Source organism: Vigna angularis, chromosome 7, assembly GCF_016808095.1.
Source record: "Vigna angularis cultivar LongXiaoDou No.4 chromosome 7, ASM1680809v1, whole genome shotgun sequence".
Classification (NCBI taxonomy): Eukaryota; Viridiplantae; Streptophyta; class Magnoliopsida; order Fabales; family Fabaceae; genus Vigna; species Vigna angularis.
Window position 1 is genome coordinate 17270725 of NC_068976.1, and position 27522 is coordinate 17298246.

The 27522-nt window shown below is 28.3% G+C and overlaps 4 protein-coding genes across 4 annotated transcripts; 2 read left to right on the top strand and 2 right to left on the bottom strand.

The window, feature by feature from the left end:
* Window positions 1-5916: 5916 nt before the first annotated feature.
* Window positions 5917-8718, bottom strand: LOC108337573 (cytokinin riboside 5'-monophosphate phosphoribohydrolase LOG3). The gene is made up of 7 exons (XM_017574128.2): window positions 8386-8718; window positions 7545-7642; window positions 7429-7459; window positions 7246-7345; window positions 6591-6661; window positions 6232-6375; window positions 5917-6110 (listed from the first exon to the last, which is right to left on the bottom strand). The coding sequence occupies exons 1-7, from the start codon at window positions 8512-8514 to the stop codon at window positions 6045-6047; spliced, it is 639 nt and encodes a 212-aa protein (XP_017429617.1). The 5' UTR covers window positions 8515-8718; the 3' UTR covers window positions 5917-6044.
* A 6949-nt stretch (window positions 8719-15667) lies between these two features.
* LOC108337034 (elongation factor 1-delta) lies at window positions 15668-17814 on the top strand. Its single transcript, XM_052880166.1, has 8 exons — window positions 15668-15804; window positions 16073-16181; window positions 16305-16421; window positions 16514-16601; window positions 16702-16828; window positions 16939-17052; window positions 17280-17441; window positions 17570-17814. Coding segments are annotated over exons 2-8 (696 nt in total). The 5' UTR covers window positions 15668-15804; window positions 16073-16095; the 3' UTR covers window positions 17572-17814.
* Window positions 17815-19672: 1858 nt separating this feature from the next.
* Window positions 19673-21861, top strand: LOC108337205 (L10-interacting MYB domain-containing protein). The gene is made up of 3 exons (XM_017573677.2): window positions 19673-19908; window positions 20668-21003; window positions 21077-21861. Exons 2-3 carry the CDS (start codon window positions 20674-20676, stop codon window positions 21659-21661), a joined length of 915 nt encoding a protein of 304 aa, XP_017429166.1. The 5' UTR covers window positions 19673-19908; window positions 20668-20673; the 3' UTR covers window positions 21662-21861.
* Window positions 21862-24641: 2780 nt separating this feature from the next.
* On the bottom strand, window positions 24642-27220 carry LOC108337279 (protein disulfide-isomerase LQY1, chloroplastic). The gene is made up of 5 exons (XM_017573769.2): window positions 26954-27220; window positions 26787-26870; window positions 26643-26694; window positions 25875-26031; window positions 24642-24833 (listed from the first exon to the last, which is right to left on the bottom strand). The coding sequence occupies exons 1-5, from the start codon at window positions 27101-27103 to the stop codon at window positions 24812-24814; spliced, it is 465 nt and encodes a 154-aa protein (XP_017429258.1). The 5' UTR covers window positions 27104-27220; the 3' UTR covers window positions 24642-24811.
* Between the last annotated feature and the right edge of the window lie 302 nt (window positions 27221-27522).

Genomic DNA, 27522 nt, shown 5'->3' on the forward strand with positions numbered 1-27522 from the left:
AATATATTGTTAAAAAGTAATGAAGTTTTATTTTTATAACATATTAAAGATTGAAATAATATATATGCGAATACATCATATAAATAAATTAATAAATTCATTACACGTTAAAATAATCTAATTATTTATAATTATTTTTATCTTAATTAATATTTTTTATTTTGTTAATCAATACAGTAAACTCAATTAATTAAACTTAATGGAAAAAGCTAAAAAAGTCCAGGATCTAAAAAATGTTCTTTTACAAAGAATAAAACTAAACTACATTAAAGGAATTTAAAACATATCTAAACTAAAAATATCAAATTTCACATCTGCCCAAAAAAAATATAAAATGTGAGGAGACAAATAGAGTAGGTATTTCCACTAGTAAAAATACACATACTTAGTCTAGTATAAAATTAAATACGAAGATTTTCCTCCTCTCTTTAAATAGTTGTACAGTTAAAGAAATATCATGTATAAAATTATTGTTGTATTATCATTATTGTAATATTTCTTTAAATTCAAGATGAAAATATTCAAATCATTTGTTCTAAAATACTTAAATTAGAATCTTTAGTAACTTTTTATTATAAATGTGAAACATTCATATATGAAGTTAGAGTCTCATGATTCATATGATTAGTATCGTTAAAATAAAAGATTTATAAATGTATTATATTTAAGTTTTTTTTAGATGTAATGTGAGGTCTTTTATATAGTTTGATTTATAACTTATCAAATCAATATATCATTAAGTAAGGAATTCATACAGATAATATATAAGAAAAAAATTCTTAAACTTAATAAAATAATGATTAAATATTAGATGAAATTAGCAGATAAATCTCTAATTTTATTTATTTGGAGTAGCTAACTATTGTTAAGTTGTAGATATCATCTATTCACTAAATGTAAATAGAAAATATCATGTTGCAATTTTTATTATATTCTCAAAATTGTTTGATAAGTCACAATTATATAATCATGACTAGAATAAGTATTTACTGAATAAAAAGGCACGTGTAGGAAAAAAGTTTTATTCTTATTTCTATTTTTCGATGTTTACACATTTTTGGATTGATGTGAAACTAAGAAGGGAAATTGAAATCAAAGTCTATTACAACATGTGAGCATAAAGAAAAAAAATATTATTCTTATTTCTATATTTTGATGTCTACACATTTTTATATTGATGTGAAACTAAGGGTGGAAATTAAATCAAAATCCATTAACACATATGTACACAAGGAAAAGGCCACACAATGGTTACTTTTAGACAAACTTTTTTGTGGAATGTGGACCAATTGCTATAAAATAAAATTTAAAAAACCCTGAAAATAATTCAGTCAGATAGTAATGGATTATTCACTTAATTTAATCAATTATTTGTATAATGAAAAGTTAAAAAAAAATACTTGAAATCCTTCATTTAATTAATCAGGCGTGCAAGAGATTATCGTTAGTTTTACTTAAATTAGTTTATTATTTCAAAACCTAATTGATTATTTGCATATACGAATAATTATTTCGTATATTTATATTAGAAAGTGGATTTAAGTCTAACTCAAATTAATGGGTGATTTGATAGTAGTCCGACAACGGGTGGAATAGAATGTCCACGTAGATCTTGTTAGGATAAGGTATAAACATGACTTTGATATCATATTAGAAAGTGGTTTTAAGTTTAACTTAACTCCACAAAATCGACTTATATGGTGAGGTTTACATCCTACTTATATATTATAATTTAACTTCTTTATCTCTAATCGATGTGTGACTTCTAATATTTTATTCTAATTGATTATTCTATTATCGGTTTGAATCATATACAATAACATGTTAGAGTTGATCATATACTAAATCTAATTAAGTATTTTGATTATGAAAACATTTTATGTTCTTCGAAACACTTTGACTGATAATTCAAATTTTCCAATCATTAAACTACCCTAATAACATTTGAAGAAATCCTCAGAGGAAACATCATAAAAATATTTAGATTTCATAGATCAACAACACCCAGCTTCTAATTAATAATTAATCTTCATTACTTTTAACGGAGTTTTTCCTCCCATTAAAGATAATTACTTGATAAAATTACCTTCTAAAAGTGATTAACAATATTTGTAAAGTGTGTTTACGTTATTAAGTTTGTTAATTAATCTAAATTAAATTGCCATGTCAAAATCGAATAAACCAAATGAATGGCTGCGACTTTGAAAAACATGATACATCGAATATAACACATTTTGTAATTCATCTGTGTAATAATACAAGAACATAAAATCAGAATATGAATAGATAAACTCCTACCTAAATATTTGTGGAGGAAAGAAAAAACTAAAACTAGAGTATATATATTTTTTTTCTTATTAGTTTATAAAGAAATTATATAGACTAAGTTTTATATGATAAATTCAATTTTTTTTCTTATTTCTTCTCTCAATTTATGAGTTGGATGGAGATATTTGACATGTTTCTTAAAGATGACTAATTATATATTCGATTTTTATATTTTATAATTATATTTTTTTTTGTCATCTTTAAACAACAAGCATAACAGTTGGTGTATAATTAATAAATTATAGATTTTCATCTCTCATCGTGGAATCTTTAATGTATTCTTAGACATTGAGACAGAATAGAATAACAGAGATAACAAATATTAAAATAAACTTTAATATCATTCAAATACTATATTAAAAAATAAATTTTAAAAAGTTTAATTTAACCTTAAAACTAGATAAAGATTGCAATCATTCTTAAATAGTAATTTTGATTTTATCGATGTGGAAAAAGAATCTTAGTATTGTAAAAGTAAAAAAAAATATTGTATTGTGTGAATAAGAACAGAGTCAAAATTCTCCTAACCCTACTAAAGTTTTAACACATTAACTTTGTCCTTTCCTTTTTGTTTTTGACACTTGTCATCTTCTTCGTTTGTCCATTGAATAAAGTCACCATCACATCTTTTCTTCAATTATTAACTCTCCTTAAAATTAATTTTCATGGAAAAAAATGCATATGGGACAAAATTCATAACCATTTATTCATTGACTTTATTGCATGTAAATAAGTAAATTAGTTTGCTAATTAAAAACTATATTATTAAAAGCTCAATCACAATATCAACAACCCTAATAACCCTAATAAGTATTAAGAACATATTCCCCCATACAAATAATTTAGCATTTAAGTCTTTTATTCAAAATTTAAATTTTATTTATTTATTTATATTGAGTAGAAATGTTGAAAATTAATTGACTAGAAATAAAGTCAATTTATAAGTAAAGATAAATTTCATTTTATAAGTTGATTTTATAATATTGAATTAAGCTTAAGGTTCACTTTTTAACATAATATTAAAGTATGTTCACGATATTTTTAATTAAATTATATTATATCGGAGTTATGAAAGAAATAAAAATTAATTTTAAACATTTTAAAATCATATAAAAGAATAGAAATAGGTTATCTGAAATTTAGAGAAATGAAATCTCACTTTATATCATATTTTCTAATAAAAATATATAAACAATGATCTTATAGTGAGATGGGTGTCTACTACTGAGTTAGATTATTGTTTATAAATAATATAGTTATAATATTGTTTATTGGTAGAACTATGTTTATACTTTTATATACCTTTTTAGATACAAATATTTAATTTTACTATTCAATAATAAAAATGTTGTTTTTTCTCTTTTTCTTGTGAATTAAGTGAGTCTAAATTCTCGATTGGATTTGAAGTGTTATTTTTTTTTATTATCTTCATAATATATTGATTTTGATATATTTCAAAAAATTAACATGTTTTAAAATATTTAAATTAGTAATAAGACAGGACAACATAAAAAAAATCATTAAAGAATCCAAATCCAAACTGAATTGGTATCAATCAAACAAATTGAAAAGTTTATTGGAATGATAAAAAAAATGTATTATATCACTTTGTATTTGAATATTTGAAATAAAAGATGAAAAAGAAAGAAAGATGTGATGATGGAAGTGGCTTAAAATAATTGTAAGATAATTCTAACAATGTCTATTAATTTTATCCAGTATTCAATTTTTTCTTCATTTCGATGAGTCACCATCATAGCCTTTCTATATCAATCTTTTAATTGAAAGCTTAATGCAGCAACAACAACCACCACCACCCATCACTAATCCTTGCAGATTATTATAATTAATGGGAGAAAATAAAGGTTTATAATTGCAAAACTAGTGTTATGCCAAAGTCAACAACCAATCCACTAAATAATATTATAGTGTTAGGTTTAAGAGAAAGAATTATAAACATGTGAACCAAGCTATACCATCTAGTTTTGCTCAAACTATATAATATAATATGTTTCTTTTAAAGCATAACAATTATTTTATTAAAGAAAAGAAAAATCATTATTTTAAGAACAAGTTATACTAAAACATCAAACACAACTGAGAAAGAAAATTAGAAAATTGAAAAGATTAATTATGATTTTGATTTATAAATTATGTATTGTGGGATTGCTCGTGATTGAACAGTTAACACTCCTTAATCCATTGCAAAACTTTCGAACGATCGGAAAGTCGAACTACAAACAATATTAGTAATAAAAATAATTATGTTAATTCTAATCTTGGTTATTATTGAATTGGATCGTACTTAGGTCGGCACTAATCAAAAGTTTATCCCAAAATCTATAAATACAGATTTGATATCTTGGTAGTTTGTGATTTTTCACTATGCATTTATTGCAAGAGTATTTGGACAAACACTGATTTTAACATCAAAGTGATTTTTACATGTAGCACCCGACCTAACCGAATGGTGAAGAGAAGTTTGAAGACTAAATTTTGATCTAAACTTTAAGTTTGAAGATCATTAGTGTGAGAAAACCTAATTTCAACCCATAAACCGAAACACTATATAACATGATTTTAGATTTTATCTCCATTTCAAATTTTAATTTTGTTAGATTCCAATTCTTAATAAATGTATACATGGAGTCTTCCATCTCAATAACCTTAAAAAGAAAAGGCAAATACAGTGTTAGTGTTTTATAAATATGTATAACTTTGTTGTTTGTCACTTAAAAAAGTGTTCATGTTTTTTTTATTAGAAAGACTGTATCCATTATTTTTAAGTAAAGAACCTAACATGATTAAAAAGTTTGAAATATAAATGAAAATTAAATTGTATTATAGTTTAGAAACTAAAAATATAATTAATCTAAACTAAAAAATAACTTAATAAAGTATTTTTGAAAATCTAAATCTCACATTTTGACAAAATTAAACACTATATAAAATAAATACATAAAACCCATAAATTTATTGCCTTAATATAAAAATGATATTAATATTTTATATAAATTGAACTTAAATTTCATTATTATTGTATCAACAAATCTCTTATCTAAAGACACATTAGGTATTTATATTTTAAATATGCTATCAAAGTGTTTTATTTAATAAATTTGAATTACAACTTCTTCTAATGTATTTAACTAAAATAAATAAAATTTATGAATGTTTTTATCTAGACAAAATCACGCTTTTTTATTAGTTATAAGTTTTCTATTTATTAGAAATTTTATTTGCTCTCATTTTTTTCTCCTTTAAAATTCACATTTCATTTTTTTCTCCTTTAAAATTCACATTTTATATAGAGATAAGTTTCAACAATTATTTTCCACGCGTCCTTATTTGTATAAAGACATATCTTTTCAAGAGTCACCATCTCCATCTTCAACACAATTTCTACTAAGATTTAAATAATAATTCATTAATTAAAAATATACTCATCCTTTTAAATTTTTAATAATAATTATTTTATACATTTAATCAAGTTTTGCGTTTATGATAAATTTAGATATTTAATATCAATGAAATTTGAAGACTCATAACACTGGAGCGAGTTTTACTATATATGCACAATATCTATAATGACGGAAATTTTCTTGTATTGATCATAATTTGTTGGTAATTAAGAAAATACAAAATGTATTGAGAAAGCTATTTTCTAAAGAGAAAATATGAAGATTCATTTCATCTCATTCTGCAATGTTATCTCTTTATAACTGTTGGTCCATCTCCCAACTCAGCTTCGGTGCCACACCACTGTGCTTCGGCACATATTCCTGGAAAATTTATCAAATAAAAAAATTCACAAGAAAAAAAGGAAAACAATTAAATTTTTTATTACTTTAAGAAAATGGAAAAATTAAAAACGAGAATTTTCATGGCAATGTTATGTACAACCTCAAGCTTCGACATGAGGTCTTGGGCAGTTTGGGCAGAGACAATAATGTCACGGGCAGCTGGTGTAATGAATCCTTCGTCTACAGCATTGTCCATGAATGACAGCAACGAGTTGTAGTAGCCATCCACGTTCAACAACCCCACCTGCCACCATTTTTTCCCTTATTCATTAATTCTTTTACACACATTTCTTTTTCTTTTTCTTTATAATATGTGATTATAACCACTTAAATATATTTTTATTTATTTTTAATTTATATTTAAAATTAAAAACTTCGTTCCACTAACGAATTTCCACCACTTCCTTAAATACTAATAATTAATTAAAAAGTTAAGTGATTAGGTTTTGGATGTCTCACGGGTTTATCGTGGATTCCTAGTTGAGCCCAAGTGATAACTTCAAGCAGTTCTTCCAGAGTGCCATATCCACCTAAAATTATTAAAAAATATATATATTCCAATAATTAATCACTTTTTCTACCTTAATTAAACAGTGTTGCTATTACCTATAAATAACTATGCAAATGCAATAATGCATGAATAGAACCTTCATAAGGGCTGCAGGAATCTCATTAATTTGCAGCATACAGTTGACAGTTATGATCCGTTACTGATAAAGATATCTTGAGAAATTATTTTCTCTGCGAGGAACACGGACAACACAAAATATATATATATATATATATATATATATATATATATATATATATATATATATATATATATTTGGTCCTTTTTTTAATTAAAATGATTTTTTAATTAAAGTTCACAAATCATAACTTCAATTATAATAGGAAAAGTCTTTTTCATAACTTAGGGGAGAGTTCTCTGTCATATGCAGCAACAGGAACTTTTTGCGTTATTGATTGAAAGGATATACATATATACAGATCCATTTATTATTTATTATTATTTATTATAATGAAGATGTTACATCATGAATTGTTTTAGGTTCTATTACATAATAAAAATAATTTATGCATTTTTAATTAGTTCGAAAAGAAGAGAACAAACCTGGGAGAGCAATGAATGCATCAGCTTGTCGAGCCATTTCTGCTTTGCGTTGATGCATCCCTGATACTGCTCTAACTTCTCCTACTGTTTCTCCAGTTATCTATATTCAATTTGGTTATAGTTTCTAATTTAATTCACTAATTACAAATTAATGATAAATTATTTATTAAAAAAATAAAATACCTCTCGTGGCATAAGAGTTGTGGGAATGACCCTGCAATTGTTGAAGATGGTGAAATTAATTATTAGGTGATAGATGAAAAAGAAAGAAAGAGAGAGATAGCGATATGAAGAATTACCCTAACACGTGGCGTCCACCATCAAACACCACTTGTGAGATTAGCCCCATCAACCCAATGCTCCCTCCTCCATAAACCAAGTCGATGTTCTTCTCCACCTGCATGCATTCATTCATTCTCATTTCTTAATCTCTCACCACCTCATCAATCTAACAACCATTAACCCTAATTCAATTATCTCTTGTTACAATATTATGATATTTATGGCTTCCCGGTGATTCATAGACTGAACGATCAACAACCTTTTGAATTTAATGAAAGATAGTCAGATTATAAATGAAATTAGCAACAAGAACAATTACATTAATCCTAAATCAGATTATTATTGTTTTGACAGTAATTAGACTGACACTACTCATAAACTCATTCAAAAATCTATAAATACATGTTTGATGTTCAAGTAGTGGGTTATTTTTACTATGCATTTATTGTTAAAGCATTATACAAACACAGATTTTAACATCGAAGTGGTTTCTGTAAGTAGCATCCAACTCGATCGAATGGTAAAAAGAGAATTAAAGACAAAATATTAAAGCTTGAATTTAAAATTTCTTTGTGAAAGAAAACTTAACTTCGACCTCATAAATCGAAACAATACCATTTACATTGTTAAAAAAAGTTAACTTGTAAAAGTTACAAGGAGTCATTCAGAACAAAATTGAAGGGTTGTATTCTCATTTGATACATGGTATTAAGAGAATTTAAGAGTGGAGACAAAGTTGTGTTTGTTACAAACATGGTTTAATTTTTGAAAGAAAACAACATGGTTTTGTTCGAAAATGTTAATGATAGAGTAGAAGAGAATAAGAATGAGTTGTGTTGTGACATTATGATGACTTACAAGTTGTTTGCCGAGTTGGACTGCAGCGAGTTGGTAGCTAGGGTTCTTGCCAGGGCTGGTGCCACAGAAGACACAGATACGTGAGAACCTTGACTTCATCTTTATTAGGCCTTGTTCTTCAATTTCCATATATAACACGAAAACTCAACAATTTGATTTTGCCTTCAATGATGTGATTGAATGAATATGGATGATGCAAAGGTGTTTGTTTTTTTCTTTTTGTTATATCTTATGCTAACTTGGAGGAGAGATAGGAGAAGTGAAGAAGGAAGCAATCTAATAAGATAATAATAACAATAATATAGAAAAGTGGTGTGAATTGAGAATGGAGAATTGTTCTCTTAAATAATGTGAGAGGAATATAGTGCCCCCTTCCTTCCCACACCATAATATCACATATATCAATGTCTGCAATGCATCATATCTTACATCATTATTATCTCCAATATTCACTTATTCTTCATTTGGATATTCCCATAATTTATTTTTCTTTTCTTTTTTTGCTCTTTTAAAATTGTAAACATTCCATTTGTCTTCTCTCAAAGACTATTGTTTCATGTGCAGCTAATGTGAATTTTTATATTATCTATTAAGTAAAAGTTACTTAGATGACTTTTATAGTACTTATTATACTAAAAATATGAAATTATATAACTTTATGTTATGGTTTGATAGCAATTTTATTAACTAGATCTTAAGTTTAACTTACTTTTACAAAATCAACTTATAATAAAGATGGTTGTTTTTACATATATAATTTGTGTTTGTAATTTGTATTAAAAATTTAAGATGAGTTAAAAGTTACATATTATATGTAAAAATGAGAGAAATAATTAGTATATAAATAAAATTATTATAAATTTATTGTTTAACATTTTGAGTTAAAAATAGTGTCATGAATTTTTATATAAGTTTTTGTTCACGACTCATTGATATAAAATATTTTAGTGTTTTTTTCTAAAAAAATCCTTACTATGATATTAGAGGCGATTATTTAATTTAGTGGTAAGTCAAACATAAAGTATACAATAGGTGAAAATTTTTAACCAAAGATTGAAAGTTACATCCTAACTAATTTTTCATATAAATTTACTCATTCATATTGAATCTTTTTATGTCTTTTTTATAAAAAAAAAAAACTCACAATTTCATCTTGTTTTTAATTTGATCTTTTTAGTCGATGATTTTAAATACCATAAAAAAATTAATTAATTATGTGCTTCAAAACTTGTAAAAACGAGAATCACATTTAATTAATTAACTTTGAGAAGCATCACTAATAAAAATAAAAAACTCCTTTGTAATAGTTTTATTCAACACATTATACAAATTCCTCAAATATACAGGTATAATAAATTAATACTTTTGTGAAAAAGACTTACTCAAAAAAATAAATTGCATTGATTGTTTTAAGTAACGGAAGGAATTTCTTTAACTATTTGTTTAGATATGTCCTCTTTTAAAAAAAGTAGTATTTTTAATAAAAATTAGTTAAGACTTTCTAATAATAAATAATGGGATATTAACAATATTTATTAATTTTAAAACACCCATCATTCATTATTTAGAAAGAAATTTATTTGACTATCACTCGATCGTGATAAGCTTCAATTTCCAATATAATATTTTTATATATACCTAATGATATATATGATGCGATGCATAAAGGGGACCCAATAATTTGTTATCATTATAATCAACCTCATTTTATTAACTATATAATACTTATCACCAATTTTGAAAAGATTTAATTTGACTATCAACTTTAATTAAAGATGAATCCCATAATTATTTCCAAGAAAAGCATATATATGTTAATAAAATGCACCCATGATAAATTCCACTTTCCAAATTCATAATGCCACGTGAGAAATAATTGGTGGAACCAAAACAATCATGGAATCCCTGTCCCACACACAAACACCAAAAGGTTAAGCTTCTCAATTCTTTATTTGGTTTTTTTATTGCTTGCTTTGATTTTATTAAATATTTACTCCAAAAACACAAACTTTCATATATATATATATATATATATATATATATATATATATATATATATATATATATATATATATATATATATATATATATATATCTATATATATATAGCTTCATGATTTTAAACTTAAATTAATATGATACAAACTATACTCAAATCATCCATATTATATCAACCCTATAATGAATTAATTAGTATTCTAAATTGAAAGAAATAATATAGAAAATATATTGGAGTTTTCTGAGTGCTCTACCTATTATGGCAATAAGAATGAATGAATCTTCCACGCTTTAATTTCAGACTTATCCAATTCAGAGCTTTCTCCACAATCTTATCAAATTCAGGTAGGTGGTGGTTGCCTCATGCTTCTTTATGTTTCTATCATCTATTTTCTTTTCTTTTCTTTTTTTCTTTTCTGTGTTTCTATTATTTGAAAAACTACCAACCCACTTGTGAATTCATGTTTCTGAATATGTTTCATGTAACAAAATGATATATTATTCTGAATATGTTTCATGTTCTTGTAAATGAGTGTATGATCTTTTTTGGAGTTTAATTTTAGTGTGGGATAGATATTGAGTTATAAATAAAATTATCTAACCTTTTATGCTAATTAAAAAAATAGTTAATATTATTTAGCTTTATTTAAAAAGAATAGAATTTTTTTCATCAAAATTTGACAAAAAGAACACAGTAATTTAAAACGACATCTGAATTAATTGGAAATATTTATGAAATATTATTAAATTAAATGAAAGTACGATCTTAAGTTTGAATAATTTTGAATAAACAACATGTAGTTGAAAGGAGGGATAGTTAAACAGGATCCACTAAAATTTGTGAGCCATTGTTGCATATTTTGTACAAATAACATGATGTTATAAAAAATATTATCACATTATTTGATATATATATATGTGATAATATATGAAATAACAGGAATTTTTTATATTCTGTTTTATTGAAACTATCAAGTTTTGTTTCTTAATCATAATTAGAAAGGCTGGTGTTTCCAAAAGGCAATTAAGGGCATATTATAAAACACAAAACCTCATATACATCCCTTCCTAATCCTTCATTATTTAATTACATATATTTAATTCAAGGAAGACTATTGACTGTACAATAGAGTCGGTTTGAACATTGAAGTTATAGTTTTTTTAATTAATAGGGGTTTTCACCATGAAAGAGTACTTCAATTAGGTGTATTTGACTGACCAAGGTTTATTTAATTAACAAGGTTGATAACGTGGTTTCACATAACGAATTAGATAATTAGGGTTGAAGTTTTTCATGTTTAATTATATATATCCTTTAGAAGGTAGGAGAAGAAACAAAGCTATAATGAAGTCTTTCTCATTTTATATATTATAGGTTTTATTTTATGCAATTATATTTAAGAATAACCATGCATTCTATCACAACAAACTATCATCATTTTGAAAATTTTACTAAGTTGTTTTTGTGTAAATTTTGTCATCGTTGTTTTTTTATTTTAATATATGTTCCCGATATTAAACATGTTAACATGTAAAAAAAATTTAAAAAAAGGAAATATGATCAAAATTATGTTTTTTTTTTCAAATTTCTTATATGTTAATAGGCGATTGAAAATATTTAACAATTTGATGAAATATTCACAAACTAAATTAATACGTGATGATAAAATACAATTAAAATTGGGTAATGAGATTCATTAAATAGGATTATAAAAGGATAAAAAAATAAAGTTTGATTTTATAATTAATTATTTTCTAGAATGGCTTTTCTTGAGTTGGTTACGTCCTATCAACTATATATCTACTCCAATGGCTGTGGCTGAGGAAAGAGCCACTTGGCATATTACTAATACACCATTCTTTTAAGTGGTAAGTAGGAATATAAATATATGCATAAAATAAAGAAGACCCTATGATGGGTGACATGTTTTTGGAAGAGCCAAGAATCATGTTGCAAAAATCAATTTCATGAAACTATAGATTATTAGTATAGTGATTTTAATATATATGTTGATTAGTGAATGATTTGAGTAGGCCATAAGAAAACACTGATTTAGAATTTCATGTCATGGTAAAAAAAAAATAATGATAATTCAAGATATTTGAGACATAAACGACTGGATATAAAAAAGAAAAAAACAACAATTATTTAAAAAAAACAAAGATTATATATCATATATTTAAAATGTTAGTATAAGAAATATATATATATATATATATATAGATATATATATGTGTGTGTGTGTGTGTAAGTATGTATATATATATATATTTATTTATGTGTGTCATTGTTTAAAGATAAAGTTACATTATATATGTAAATTGGAAATTTTATATACAAATTTATTTTGTAATAATTATTATTTATGTGATTTCAAAATCCTATATATAGATTAAAGATGATAATAAATTATAACATATAAGTTAAACAAATTTTACTTTATAAAATTAATTTAATGAATTTGAACTAGATTTAAATTTTAATTCTTAAATATAATATTAAAGTTAATCGTAATTTAAGTTTATGTCATTCACGATAGTCTTTATTTTCACACTTTATATAAAGGAAGATATGATAAAAATTATAAATTAACTAAAACAATTTATTTATAATATATAAAAAAAAGAAAAAAAAATAATTTAACTCAACATATAAAATGATTTTTTATATATATTTTGAATGTGTCAAATGTATCATATTCCTCTCTTCCTTGTTTATCATTGGTTAAATATATGTAAACTTATGAACCACATATTCTATGTTATTGAATTAGCATGGATGGAAGTGATTCGATAGTGATCCTTTTAAAAAATAAGAATTCATGATTGGAAATAAAGCAGCACTTTAATCTTGCATATCCAGATATTTGGAATCCATGATGGGATAGGCATTTTTTGGGGAAACATACATGTTATCTTTATGCTTTTTCATATTAATTAATCATATTAATTAATTAATCATACTATAGCCTTATTAAAATAATCATTTGGTTTATTAGGGCAAATAAAATGTTTTAGATTTTGGATTATTTTTCGTCATTGTTTTCTTAAAGAACAATGCCAATAGAGCCTCTTAACTCCCTATGCATTACACTAATCTACTTTAACTCTTTAACAAAATATTAACATCAACCTCTTAAGATGTGGTTGTTCTAAACTTAAGAAGTATCAATGCAATTTCTTCTTTATTATATATATATATATATATATATATATATATATATATATATATATATATATATATATATATATATATATATATATATATATATATATATATATATATTGTTAAAGCATCAATGTCAGAATATTTAAGCCCATTAATTTCAGATTCTTAGATGGGCTTTTGAAGACCTTTGCTTGCTGCACCCACCATATTTTCTAGATACATCTCAATGATTTTTTAAATTATTATTTACAAAGTAACTGCAAAATTATTTGTTTTAAAATGTTTTGAATTTTTTTCTAAATATTCTGAAACATAATTTTCAGAACAATAATTCTGTAAAATATATTTTGAAATAAGATTTTTAAAGCAATTCTTTTAAATAGAATTTTTTTAGAACAATTTTTTTAAAATATATATAATAGTTTCCAAAACTAAATTTACAAAATAAACTCTATAAAAATCATAAAATATGTTTAGAAATTTTTTTTTGGAATGAAAATGGAACAACAGCAGTAATGATAACAGCAATGATATATTGTAGTGAGAGACACTATTTTAATTTTTCTCTTAGCATCTGGTGCAATTAGTTATAATGTAGGTGCAGGAAGAAAAGTTGTTTTCCACTTCCCACAATATATGTGATAATCCAATCAGTTACATCAACCTAAACATTTATTTCACTTAAACTTGTAATAATAGACTATTTTTGTTTTAAATCTATTAATTTATTATTATTATTTTCATGAACTACAATTTCAAGTCATCACATGATAAATCTACATGAATTGGAGTGTAGTATGTGTATGAGTAATTATTGGAATGTACATGAGTCAATTTAGAAAGGTAAGTGTATTATTATTATGATTTATAATTTTTTACTTTATCTTTTTCTTTATAAATATAAATTTTTTTTTATAACTATTTTATCTTTATATATGAGTGTCAAATAGTTCAAATAATGTCAAGCAATCTTTTTTCCCTGAATGAACAACTAATGTTATAAAAAGTTATAGGTAAACTTAGTAAAACCAGAGAAGTGAAAATAGTAAAGTCCATTCAAGGGATAAATAGCTCAGTTTGATGATGACCCATATCCCTATTGCAGAAGGGTGTTGCTCCCTCCACCACCACCGTATACTTCCTCCACCTCCCCACATTATTTTAAATACAATTATATCTTTAAGTTAAATTTTTTTTTACTTTTACCCTATTTTAAATAATTTAAAACCCTAATTTTACTTTCCTAGCATCCACTCACGGATCTCTCTTTCCCTTTTCCCATTTCGTTTCACCTCCCCAGCTCCTGAGTGCCTCTAAATATACACATCTGCAATGTGTCAATCAAGATATCAATGCTGCAATTATATTGACAGGCTTGTAATCTTCCTTTTTGTAGATAGAGGCCAAACGATAGATTGTTTTTAATAAATGCAGATTAAATGACTTTGTAATTTTGATATGGTTCCATTCATTTTTACTATCATCTTCTGAAAGTTTTCATATAAAGACAAACATTTAGCTGTCTGCATACTTCTAACACCAAAAAATATGTTAATTCTATAGTTTCATCCAACAAACACAATTCAAATTATCTTTATTGTTGGAGGAATTCTTACTTGAGCCATAATCAGTTTCTCTACAAAAGAGTTATTTTGTCAATGAAGAAAACCAATACAAACAGGCCCTTTAATAATAATGGAACAAAACCAATGCTTCTGGTGTAGTTCAGTATTCTGCATGTGGACAACTTACTTGAATACATGAATTTCAAATTCCCATACTGATAGGTTAGGCATGGAATCACTGATAGAAAGAGAGAGAATGTATTGTGTGTAAAAGTTGTTAAAGTAGTGTAGTAGTGAGTTAGCCAATTTTATAATTTTATTTGTGAAGTGGTCGGAAGTCCGCTAATGGTGTAGGCATAGTTGGATGGATGTCAACATCCGTATATCCTTAATTTTTAAACGGACGGATATCAACATCTGTTTATCCTTCAACGGATGTTGAAATCCGTACACAAATGTTGATATTCAATTTAAAATCCAACGTATATTTGTATCCGTTTAAATATTAGTTAAGGGTAAAATGGGAATGGGAAGGTGTAATGAGCAGTGTGTGGTGGTGGAGGGAGTAACGCCCATTGCAGAATTGGGTTTAGGGTTTCAATTTCAACCAAATAGAAAGAGATTATTTTTCTCTTACACTCCAAGCCTCTCTGCTTTGTGCTGCATTCCTTTGCCTTGCTCCCACAGGTAAGAAACCTCTTTGGATACATGATTTCTTTCTATGGAATTTGTTTTCCCAAAACATATGCTAATTGTAGCACTTTTCTCTTTGAATTTCCAAATTCTCTTTGTCATATTACAATTTTGGGGGTTTAATGCCTTTTTAGTTCACTTCGCAGTTGAACATTCTATTAATGGATTTCAATGGAGGATTTGATTTTTCTTGTTTTGTTTTTGTTTCCCTTTTTAAAATCGAATTGCTGCTGTTGCAATTCATGTTTCTCAATTTTTCCAGAAGAATTAACATACATAGCTAGCATGGCAGTCACATTCTACGACCTTAGCTCTACCTCTGGGTTGAAGAAGCTTGACGAGTACCTTCTCTCACGCAGTTACATCACAGGGTATGGCTTTTATCCATTTTCATTTCTATTTTTTATTTGGTATATATATATATATATATATATATATATATATATATATATATATATATACTTATGTATTGTTCCATTTCATGTGTTCTTTAGGTACCAAGCTTCAAAGGATGATCTCACTGTCTATGCAGCTTTGCCAACTGCTCCATCAGCAGAGTATGTGAATGTGTCCAGGTGGTACAAGCACATTGATGCTTTGTTGAGAATTTCGTAAGTTCTCTTCCCTTGACTTGCACGCCAATTATATGTGTAATACTTGATATGGATCTGATTGTATTTGTGTGCCAATTTTTTGTGCACAGTGGTGTTTCTGGTGAGGGATCTGGTGTCACTGTTGAGGGATCTCTTGTTGCCGAGCCTGTTGCAACTCCCCCAACTGCTGATACAAAGGCAAGTATCTTTCTCGTGATTGATATTTCAACTGTGGTGCGTCGAATGGCTTAACTGTAATGATTCATTGACATTTGACTGAGTGTAAGTTGATTTTCAGGCTGCTGCAGCTGAGGATGACGATGATGATGATGATGTCGATTTGTTTGGTGAAGAGACAGAAGAAGAAAAGAAGGCAGCTGAGGAACGGGCAGCTGCAGTGAAGGCATCTGGAAAAAAGAAAGAGTGTAAGTTTCAGTTTTGTCATTTACCTCTTATCTTTTAACTTTATCCTGCTTCCTCCCCTGATTATAGCACTTTTTGTGGGCATTGAATTTTTGCTGATTCCATTTTCCAGCTGGGAAATCATCTGTTCTGTTGGATGTGAAACCATGGGACGATGAAACCGACATGAAGAAGCTCGAGGAAGCAGTGAGATCTGTCAGCATGGAAGGGTTGCTTTGGGGTGCATGTACGTCGTTATTTGTATATACTTTGGCTGTGGTTATTGATATTTGTACATGTTTTGCACTTTTTGAACTGTACTAATTTTGATCAACTTGCTAAAATAGTTGAATGATAAGATTCAATTTTTTGTCTGTAAATGTTATATATGTTGTTCTCTAGTCTTTGATTTAGAGAAAAGTCGTACTTTGTGCTTCTCTTTTGTGATTCTGATATCAATTTTTTCCGTCTTAGCCAAACTTGTTCCAGTCGGGTACGGCATCAAGAAACTGCAAATTATGCTTACCATTGTGGATGACCTAGTTTCTGTTGACAGTCTTATTGAGGAAAATCTCACAGTTGAGCCCATCAGTGAATATGTCCAGAGTTGTGACATTGTAGCCTTCAATAAAATTTGTACGTATTTTTTAGATGGCCTTTTTCTCTCTAGTAATTACCAAGTGTTTTTTGTGTTTCGTGATAAGATGCATACTGTATATGGTTTTACTGCTTGTTCTAATGCTATTTCATAACCTTTATTACAGAATCGGCAATAGTTGGACTTCGAAATTGGCAACTAGAGGAGTAGTGATATTTAGAAACTATGGTCTAAGGAATGCTCTCATGTGAGAATTTTTGTCTTTAGAATCCTGTTTGTTACTGATTTTGTTAAGCCTTTGATTTCTGTTGTGTTTCTTAAGCCTTTGATTCAAAGGTAATCCTGATGAACAACTTCAGTTCTGTAGTTAATGTGATAAAAGCAGAAGATGAGCATAACAATTGATATCAATGGGATCGTGTGAAATAGAAACCTGTTGAGAGCAATTTAACACAAACCTTTACCTTGAAGAAATTAACTTTTGATAAATTAAGTCTTCTTAAATAGAGAAATGAAGCAAATATACCTAGTTTAAACACAACTTTTAGCTTCGAACTTAAGTTGAGACCCAGCAATATGGATTAGGTGCTTTTGAGGAGTTAGGTGTATCTGGTTTCACTAGCTGGTTTATCCATGTCTGTAGTCAAAGGGTTTTCCTGTAACTCAGCCACAGGATTTGTCAGCATTAAAATCTATCTTTGGGGAGCTCAGCTTCCTAGGAAGTCACATCCTGTTGTAATGTATGAACACAGAACAAATGAAGATTCATTATGCGTTACAGGTAAAAATAACCTTCAATGGTACATTAATAAAAGATATAAGAGATCAGTAATGCAATTCGCGCACTCCTGCAGGTTCTTAAAGTAGAATACGAGGGTTTATGGTTGCAAGATTTGTGGTTTACTTTCCATGTTGTCTATACTTCTCACGAAAGTACATTTTTTGTATTCTCACTGAAAGAAGATATAAATATGATCAGAAACGCATTCAACGATCAAAACAAGAAGCCGAAACGACAAAGTAAAATGCATTATAATTTGTATTAATAACATTCTAATTCTTAGAACTTTCCCTATCTAAATCTCCACTGTCTTGCCTCAGAATTTAGAGTCGGACATTTAACATTACTAAATGAAAATTCACTTCTCCGAATGTTAAACAGAGCATCTACATGCTAAGAAACCTCTTTCGATTCATGAATATTAGTGCACTGGCAAAAAAAAAATCAAAATAATACTAAAAATATGTTTGGTTTAAATTTTGAAAATATTTTCTTTCATATTTTTTCAAAAACCAGATGAAAATGTGTTGAGAAGGTTCGTACTCTTCTACATCCCAATAAGGAGTCAATTTTTCCAAATCTTAAAAACTTGGAAATGTGAACTATTTTTAACATTTTCTCCTTCTGAGTTGTTGTAGTTTTTGTTTTCCAATATGTGATTTTATCCTTTTATGTCTAAACCTCAAGAAATGGTTGAAGCAATTTCTGGATACCTTTTTAAATTTCTTTTACTTCCCAAGGTTATTTATTTATAATAGATCGCATGAAACTGATTACTTTATAATTAAAAATTGACATTAATTTGATGTATATTAAGATCAAGTCAATCTTTAATCGAATATGACAGATTAGAGTCAATGTGGAGTGTTTAATGGTTTTCATGACAACTTTCTGAAATTTGTACAAAAAACTTCTAAGGAGAATTGTGATTCTAGGTGTTCGATACATGGTTGTAATAGGGTTGCAAAAAAAAAAACTAATTTTCAACCTTGCCAACACTAAAATTTTAAACAATAATTTTTTTAAACCAATACTAGTTTATCTTTGATTTTAAAAATTTGAGTTACAACACAATATATCACCGAAAACAATGTGTCTATGATTTGAATAATTATTTTCTAAGTTTTTCTTAATATTATCATATATTATATATATATAATTATTTTTATCATAAATATTTTCATAATTTATAAATTAAATAATAAAAAAAATTGAAAGTTTAACATCAGATTGTTGAACATAACAGAAAAAAATATTCAACCATAACATAAAAGAATTCAAGCATAATATGAAAAAAATACAATTTTAAATTTGAATATAAAGTATTAGTTTTATGTCGTTTTCGTCGATTTGAAATTAAAAAGACTACATTGCTCTGTTTCTAAAAACAAGTCAAACTTAATTGAAAACTTAAGAAAAAAAAATAATTAATCTGATATTGAAATTAGACGATTTAGATTATTAATAACACTCCGAGAGCAGAAAACCCATTTAAAACGCTCATTCTCTTCTAAATCCCAAATCCTAATATTTTTTTTTATCTTCAGTATTTGTTTTTCCCGACACCTCTCGCCGACAGCGTAACGGTGGCCGTTCCCGGCGCCGTCGTTGATCTCTTCCATCCTCTGCCGTCAAATTTACCTCTACTCCTCTCCTTTCGTATTCACACTATCATTTCCTTTTTTCCTCTTTCTCTTTCTCCACCGCAACACACTCAACTCTAGGTATTTCTTTTTCATTTTCATTTCAAATATTAGTTTTATTGTTGATTTGCGACGTGTGAAACGAATCTGATTAAATTAAGGCTTTTAGTGCATTAGACGGTTCTGTTACCTGTGCTGGTTTTATGGAGTTTGATCTTCGATGCTGATCTTTAATTTACTTCGCATTGCTTCGACCTAGTTCTTTGGTTCACCCGCTTTCGCCTCTACATTTTTTGTGCATTCAACGGTTGTGTATTGAGATGACTAATGAACACTATCTACGTTCAACAACTCAAAATTATTGTTGTAAGAACACTGTCCTTGCTATTGTTTAAGTTTGGAAAGAAAACCAAAAGGAATTGTGATTTTGTGAAGGTGAATAGGCTATAGGAATTAGGGATAGTCTATTGGATATTGTCAAGTTGCAATTTTTATGAGTGTAATTTGAGGATTTTTGCTTTGAATTGTAGAATGTTTTGAAATACAAGAACTATTATGGCAATGCGATCGTTGTTATTCAGTTTCATTTGCTTTAATGTTATTGTGTTATGCTGTTTGGAGTGACCTTTTTTCTTCAATGCCTCTGTTTGTCATGATGGATAATGTGGCACTTTTGTAAAATTGAAATTGTTGATATGTGACTTTGGTTTGGGTGATTAGTTTAAGCTTCAAAGTCAAGAGGCCCTTTTGCTTTTTCTTAAATTTTAGTGGGATCACTGCCGGATGGGCTTTTATGAGGATGTTATTGAGTAAATTATTGAATTATAATCATTTGTACAGGTGTGGATGGAACTTGAAGCTAGCAATCAGCCCAAGCAAGAGCGATCAAGGACAAGATGGACAGCATCCCTTGACAAGATATTTGCAGACTTGGTTGTCAAGCAGATTCAACTAGGAAATAGACCAAACAATGTTTTTGACAAGAAAACATGGAATCATATTCGGGATGAGTTTAATAGGCAAACAGACCTTAGTTTCAACAACAATCAATTGAGGAAGCATCTAGATGTACTTCGGACCCGCTTCTACAACTTGAAATCCGCTTATGATCAGAATAATGATTTTGTAATGGATGATTCCTGTTGCATTGGCTTTGAGCAGTGGGATGATATAGGGGTAAGTTCCTTTCATTGTAGCGATCTGTTCCTTTCTTTATTCGTAACCTGAATAGTGCTATTTTTTTATGTAGGCACAGCCTAGGCACGAAACAGTTAAAGGGAAAGATTGTCCAATATATGAGCAACTGTGCGCAATCTTCATAGATTCAGCAGCTGATGGGAAATACGCCCAGTCTAGTCATTATGAAGAGCTTGACAAATCTTTTGGAACTGATGCATCTGGCTTTACACCATGTCTAGAAGCTAAGGTCTCACATTATGAAAACCCATCAACATCTAAATCTATTCCTGGGAATATCTCAACTTCTGAGAAGGTGACCAAGAATTCTCTAGATAGGAAACGGAAACGGTCGTACGAGACACAAACTACTGGCCTGGATCAGGACACCTGCAATGCTATGGCAGAAGCCTTGTTAGATATGGTTGCTGTTTCAAGGTTAAGGGCAGTCGTTTCAAGTGTAAGTGATGACAAGTTTTCCATAACAAACTGCATTAAGGCTCTAGATGAGATAGAAGGCATTGATCAACAGCTCTACTTTTCTGCCCTGGATCTCTTTGAGAACCCTAGCTTAAGGGAGATATTCATTTCTCTAAAAAGTGTCAAGATAAGGTTGACATGGTTACAAGGAAAGTGCAGTAGAAGTCCCTTCCATTAGAAAATTCAAGTCATCAGAATAGATTTCATAGTCACAACACAAATGCTCAGTCTATTATACCGTCCTTTTTGTTTGACTGTAAGTAATGCCATTCCTAGTTTTAACTTTTACAACCTGCCGTAGTTGTTTATACAACGTGCTTTTTCAACTGGATTTTATAGTTACTCTTTCGAATATGACTTTTGTGAACCTTCTGATCCTATTGACTAAATGTAAACTATTTTTTGTTGAAAATGCGCCAATACCATTATTCTAAATGGATGGTTGTTGTTACAGTGTCTTAGGCATATTAGTAGTGTAATTTATGGACCCTTTAGATTTAAGTCATCTAATGCTTTGCTAAGCATGCTCAATTTACTGGGGTGTGAACAAATGTATATTCGATCTTTTTAGAATGACAAGAACATCAGATTTCAATCCATTTTGTAACCACTTCAGATTAAATTTGTAACAGTTCCAAACATAGGGTGAAGCTAGTTTACCTTACAGATTTTCTTTCGGAAATGTTTAATTTGAAGTTACATGGGCAGTGCCATAATTCAGAAGAGTTGTATAGTATCATCGCACACCAGATTAAAAATAAATAAAATCATCATTTTATGTTTAATTGTTCATTCAGATCAAAAGCCGAGAAAATGCACCCTTCTGAGCAGGAGTCTATTATATAAGATTTACTTTTTTCTAAAATTGTCGCATGACATTTTTTTTTTTAAATTATTTCAACTTACCATTCCACTTAGTTTTTAGGGTTTAAAAATGGTTAGCTATATTTCTTCAAAGTGTAAATTATTATCTTTAATTTGTTACCAGATATTTCTTACCTAATATGTTGAACGAAAAGTAATGTGATCATATATCAAAATCTTAAAAAATAACTTTTAAATTTCTATGTTATTTATCTATTCTAAATGCTGGACACTACAATCAGTGATTTGAAATTTTGAAAGAATGAAAAACAAATAATAATATTTGACAGGAATTGAAACCAAAATTCGTATATATTACAATATTAATAACAGGCATTCTCAATTTTAGAGACATTAAAAACAAAGGGGAAATAATTAGGAACCAAAATAAAAAACATTCATTTTAGAAGTCTTTTGAAAACATTTTTAAACCTTTTATTATTATTATTATTATTATTAGGTTTAATACCCAATTTTGTCCCCACTTTGGTTCGGAAATCTCAAGTTAGTCCCTTTATAGAAATGTGAGTGCAATGGATCCTTACTTGTAATTATTTGAGTCTAATGAGTCCCTTCCGTTAAATAGAAGGAAACGGAGTTAGTGGGCTGATGATGTGGCAGTTGTCTTTGGTAGTTGTCTTTGGTGAGGTGTCAAGACGCAATTGTTTGCGTGCTTACGTGGTGTTAGGGTTCCCCATTTTCAAATTGGGTTTTATTAAAAATTGGGGATAAAAGGATTTGGGGGTGATTTGTTAGAGAAATCTTGAGGGAAGTTCTGGAGAAAGCTACGAAACCTGATAGAATTTCATACAATACTGTTATTTATGCATATTGCAGAAATGGTAGGATGAAGGAGGCTTCGCGAATATTTTCTGAAATGAAAGACTCTACACTTATTCCTGATGTTGTAACTTACAACACATTTATTGCAACTTATGCCGGCGACTCAATGTTTGCTGAAGCTATTGATGTAGTTCGATACATGATCAAGCAGGGATGTAAACCAGACCAGAATACTTATAACTCCATTGTTGATTGGTATTGTAAGCTCAACCGTCGGGATGAGGCCAACAGTTTTGTTAAAAGCCTTCGCAATCTTGACTCACATGTTTCCAAGGAGGAGGAAAATAGGTTACTTGAGAGAATAGTAAAAATGTGGCCATAAGTTTTTTCACGATTCTGCTATACTGGAACTTAGTGTTTTTTGACCTCTTCTTTTAAGATGCCCTCGGTCCCTTCTTCCTCCTTGGTTCATATGTTATATAATATCAAGTATGGGTTGGGATTCACCGCGTGTAGATCTAAATGAAGGTGATCCTTTATTAAAATGAGGAACCCTGCTTGATTCACCCCAAATCCTTTTATCCCCAATTTTTAATAAAACCCAATTTGAAAATGGGGAACCTAACACCACGTACTCCGTTTCCTTCTATTTAACGGAAGGGACTCATTAGACTCAAATAATTACAAGTAAGGATCCATTACACTCACATTTCTATAAAGGGACTAACTTGAGATTTCCGAACCAAAGTGGGGACAAAATTGGGTATTAAACCTTATTATTATTATTATATGTTGATTATTCCAAGTTGTGTTTATTGAGTTTTTTTTGGATTGTCAATCTTTTAAATTTATATTTTGTATTTATTATTTAAAAAAGCAATTATGCAAATATTATACTTTTCTATAAAATAAAAAATTATCGCTTTATTAATATACGCACAAATTCATTCATTTAATTGCCATTTAATATTTTTTTGTGCTTAATGATAAATTTATACTCATCAACCTTACAAAAAAAATAGTTATTTAATTATTTGTCTATGTTCAAAATAATGCCCAAATTTTTTAAACCCAAAAATATTAGTATGTTGTAAGTTCAAACTCCTTCATGCTTTAATGATCTTTTTATTTAATTTCATTGAATTTGTTTGTGCACGTCAACAGTAAAACCCATGAAATTTATTCACACTAATGTGGTTAATACAAGAAACATTTTTAACAGAGATCTTGCTTAGTATAATATGGACAAGTTTTTACACACATTTTCAGCAGAGGACAGGCTGTTTTATTAAATGGAATGATAAAAAAACTTGACAATGAAATAACTAGAAAGTAATAAAGTTTGAGTTTTACAAGTTAATAGAACTAATATTTCTATTCTTTTTTTTCGAGTGAACTAGATGAAAAGCAATTGAAATAACGAATTTTTGATAGAATGTGTTGATGTACAATTTTTGGATTATTAAATCAGAAGATTATAAAAAGAATAACATAAACATAGGAAACAAAAGTGAGTAACCTAATAATATCATATCACTGATTAAAATGTAAACAAATCAAAGGATGAACATGGTTTTGATTTTTCCAACTGCATTAGGTGTGTACTCATATCAAAGACATTAAATAAGTACATTAACCTCATATCAGATCCAAAATCAGAGCCAAATATTCTTAGCTTGCCTCAGTCATCATCTTTGAATTCTCTGATCAATATGAAGCACAAAACAGTAGTCAACAGTACAATACAGAAAAGTTGAAAACTTTTCTATGAATAAATTATCATCACTTTTTTGCCAGAAATGACTACTGGTTTTACTAGAAGATAAACTATCCAAAGCAATGCTCATGTTTTTGTTGAAGAATAGTTTAAGGTTTCTCAAAACCCTTGCTCCTTTTAGCCTCTTATATGGTGACTCAGTCCTTATAGCCTTATTGTTATAGCAGAATGAATGCTGATTGACAAAATTTCCATGGTATACATATTCACTAAATTTGTTCTTGGTAAATTTTATGGTAGAGTTTTGGAGATATTCTTTTGGAAACAGAGAGATTTTAAGAAGGAAGAAGATAGGGTATATATAATATGTACTGCAATTTTAGCAAAAGAGGAAAATAACTTCAAAAGTAAAGATGAAAGATGTAACATGGCAGTTCAAGTATTTTGGATCAAAATTTCAAAATGATGAAAGATTGATTTGATAAGAGTCTCACACAAAATATTCAAGTGGATGGCTAAGTATGATAAAAAAATATCTACTGAACTCAAAAAAAGAGTTTTATGGAAAAAGGAGTTAAATATGTTTTTATTCCCTAAACTTCAATGCAAAATTGAAATTCGTCCTGTTATGATTTTGATATATTTTGGTTCCTAAATTTTAAAAATGAATAAATGTACAAGCAAAAAAGTTAACGTCAACAAGTTAAAAAAACTATATTCATTCATTTTTTAACTTTAAGAATCAAAATATATCAAAGTTTGAGACTAGAACAAGTTTTAATTTCGCGTCAAAGTTTACGGACTAAAAACATATTTAACCTATGAGAAAGCTATGACAATGAAAGTTGGACTTTAGAAGACTAGAGAATGTTAGAATGAATGTATGAGCATACAAGATATGACAGAAAACGATTTTAGAGAAATGACATGGTATGATTCATGTAGCCGATCCCAACTAATGGAAAAAAGCTTTTGCTGTTGTTGCTAAACTACAAAAGAAGGGAAATGAAGTTGCAGAACTGCATACCTGCGGTCAAGGTAACGAGGTTGAATTCCAGATCCTTGACAAGTTGTGCATGTGAGTGAACCAACACCATCACAGTTTATGCATCTAGACACCTCCTTCTCACCCCCACCAAGTTCAACTGTCACATTGCCAGATCCTAAGCAAAATCTGCATTTCTCTGCCCACAGTATAACAAGATTGGTCAACAACCTACAACTATTGAATTCTCAAATTCAGAGGAAAGAAAAAAGATTAACTGCTAAATCTATGAAATAGCAGATTTCCTGCCATGCTGTAGTGCTGAGATGAGACAATCAAATTGTCAGATATAATGGTTCCTCTCCATTCTCATTAATTCATCATTGTTGAATTTGATTGTTTCCCTTTTCCTCTCATGAATAAGCCTTAACTTAAGGTCTAAGTCTAACTTGTAAAATGAAATTTACATTTACTTATCTACTAATTTTCACATATACCTCAAGGTGATAATTGTTTTCTAGACAGGAACTGTATAACCAAGTACACTTTCACTGTGTGTGGAGTTGAGCTACCTCTTATGTTATAAGAACTAAATGAAAAAACCTTAATTAAGCTAAATAGTCAAACGAATCCTTATTCAACAGTTATGACTGAATAAACAGTGTATGCACTCTGATAATGGAATGAATATTCGTACCATCATTCAAGCATAAACCATATTAGTAATGACAATAATTTCTGATTAATTGAGAAATTAAACTCGTTTCAGTTTCTGATCGAATAATGCTTCATATAGAAAATAAAACTTACGAGCACCAGATCCAGTACATGGGAAGCAGGGCTGCGTGTTATCTCTCTTAGCCTGCAACAAAGAGATACTGTAATCAAAACCCAAAACATCAGATGAAAAATAGAACATACAAAAGGGTACAGTGCAAAGTAAAAACACTTCACAGCATTATCGATTTGGGTTTCGTAGAACACTGGAATGCCAATTCCAACAGCCACACTCACGAGTCCTACACTTATAGCCACTACCTGAAAAAAAAAACAAAAACAGATTAAGGTTATGTCTGTTACGTTGTAGAAATAAGTAATACCTAAAGAAGAACAGGAAAAACCGTGTTTTGATCAAGCTCCAAAGCTCTAATGCGAGGATAAGAAGAGGGTTTTGGTTGAAGAAAAGTTGTTGCAGAAGGCTTGGATTTCAGAGGGCAAGAAAGAAAAGAAGAATGCAAGTTAGGGAGAGAAAGAGAAGGAGACAGTGTCATCTCTCACTCCCTTCAATTCAAATGTTGTTTTATATTTTGATCAGTTTTTGTGGCATCTGAACTGAACTGAAAAGGAATCGTTAAGAATGAGAAGTGAGGCAATGAAACTCCCAACATCATCCAACCAAAACTAGTGGCAGTAACGACCACATAGTCTTTGTCCCATCTTACACGTGGCTCTATTATCCTCATCATCATGCAGCATTTCATTTCGATTCTTTATTATCCTATTTTAACACAATTTCTTTGCATTAAAACAAAATTTCTAAAAAAATAATAATTATTTAACATACATAAATTTTTTACATTATCCTTTCTTATTTTTAATTTTTTTTCTTAAAATATATAAAAATTTACATTTTTTATGACCATTTTAAGTTATATTATGTGTCAAATACATTTAAAAATATGTTATAATA

Coding starts and splice junctions, on each gene's coding strand:
- LOC108337573 (XM_017574128.2), bottom strand. CDS start 8,514: ATGGAAATTGAAGAACAAGGCCTAATAAAGATGAAGTCAAGGTTCTCA. Junction 7,460..7,544: donor GGTGGACGCCACGTGTTAGG/GTAATTCTTCAT, acceptor CAACAATTGCAG/GGTCATTCCCACAACTCTTA. Junction 7,346..7,428: donor CAACTCTTATGCCACGAGAG/GTATTTTATTTT, acceptor AATTGAATATAG/ATAACTGGAGAAACAGTAGG.
- LOC108337034 (XM_052880166.1), top strand. CDS start 16,096: ATGGCAGTCACATTCTACGACCTTAGCTCTACCTCTGGGTTGAAGAAG. Junction 16,422..16,513: donor GATGCTTTGTTGAGAATTTC/GTAAGTTCTCTT, acceptor TTTTGTGCACAG/TGGTGTTTCTGGTGAGGGAT. Junction 17,053..17,279: donor AGGGTTGCTTTGGGGTGCAT/GTACGTCGTTAT, acceptor TTTCCGTCTTAG/CCAAACTTGTTCCAGTCGGG.
- LOC108337205 (XM_017573677.2), top strand. CDS start 20,674: ATGGAACTTGAAGCTAGCAATCAGCCCAAGCAAGAGCGATCAAGGACA. Junction 21,004..21,076: donor AGCAGTGGGATGATATAGGG/GTAAGTTCCTTT, acceptor TTTTTTATGTAG/GCACAGCCTAGGCACGAAAC.
- LOC108337279 (XM_017573769.2), bottom strand. CDS start 27,103: ATGACACTGTCTCCTTCTCTTTCTCTCCCTAACTTGCATTCTTCTTTT. Junction 26,871..26,953: donor TGGAGCTTGATCAAAACACG/GTTTTTCCTGTT, acceptor TTTTTTTTTCAG/GTAGTGGCTATAAGTGTAGG. Junction 24,834..25,874: donor CCTCGTTACCTTGACCGCAG/GTATGCAGTTCT, acceptor CATATTGATCAG/AGAATTCAAAGATGATGACT.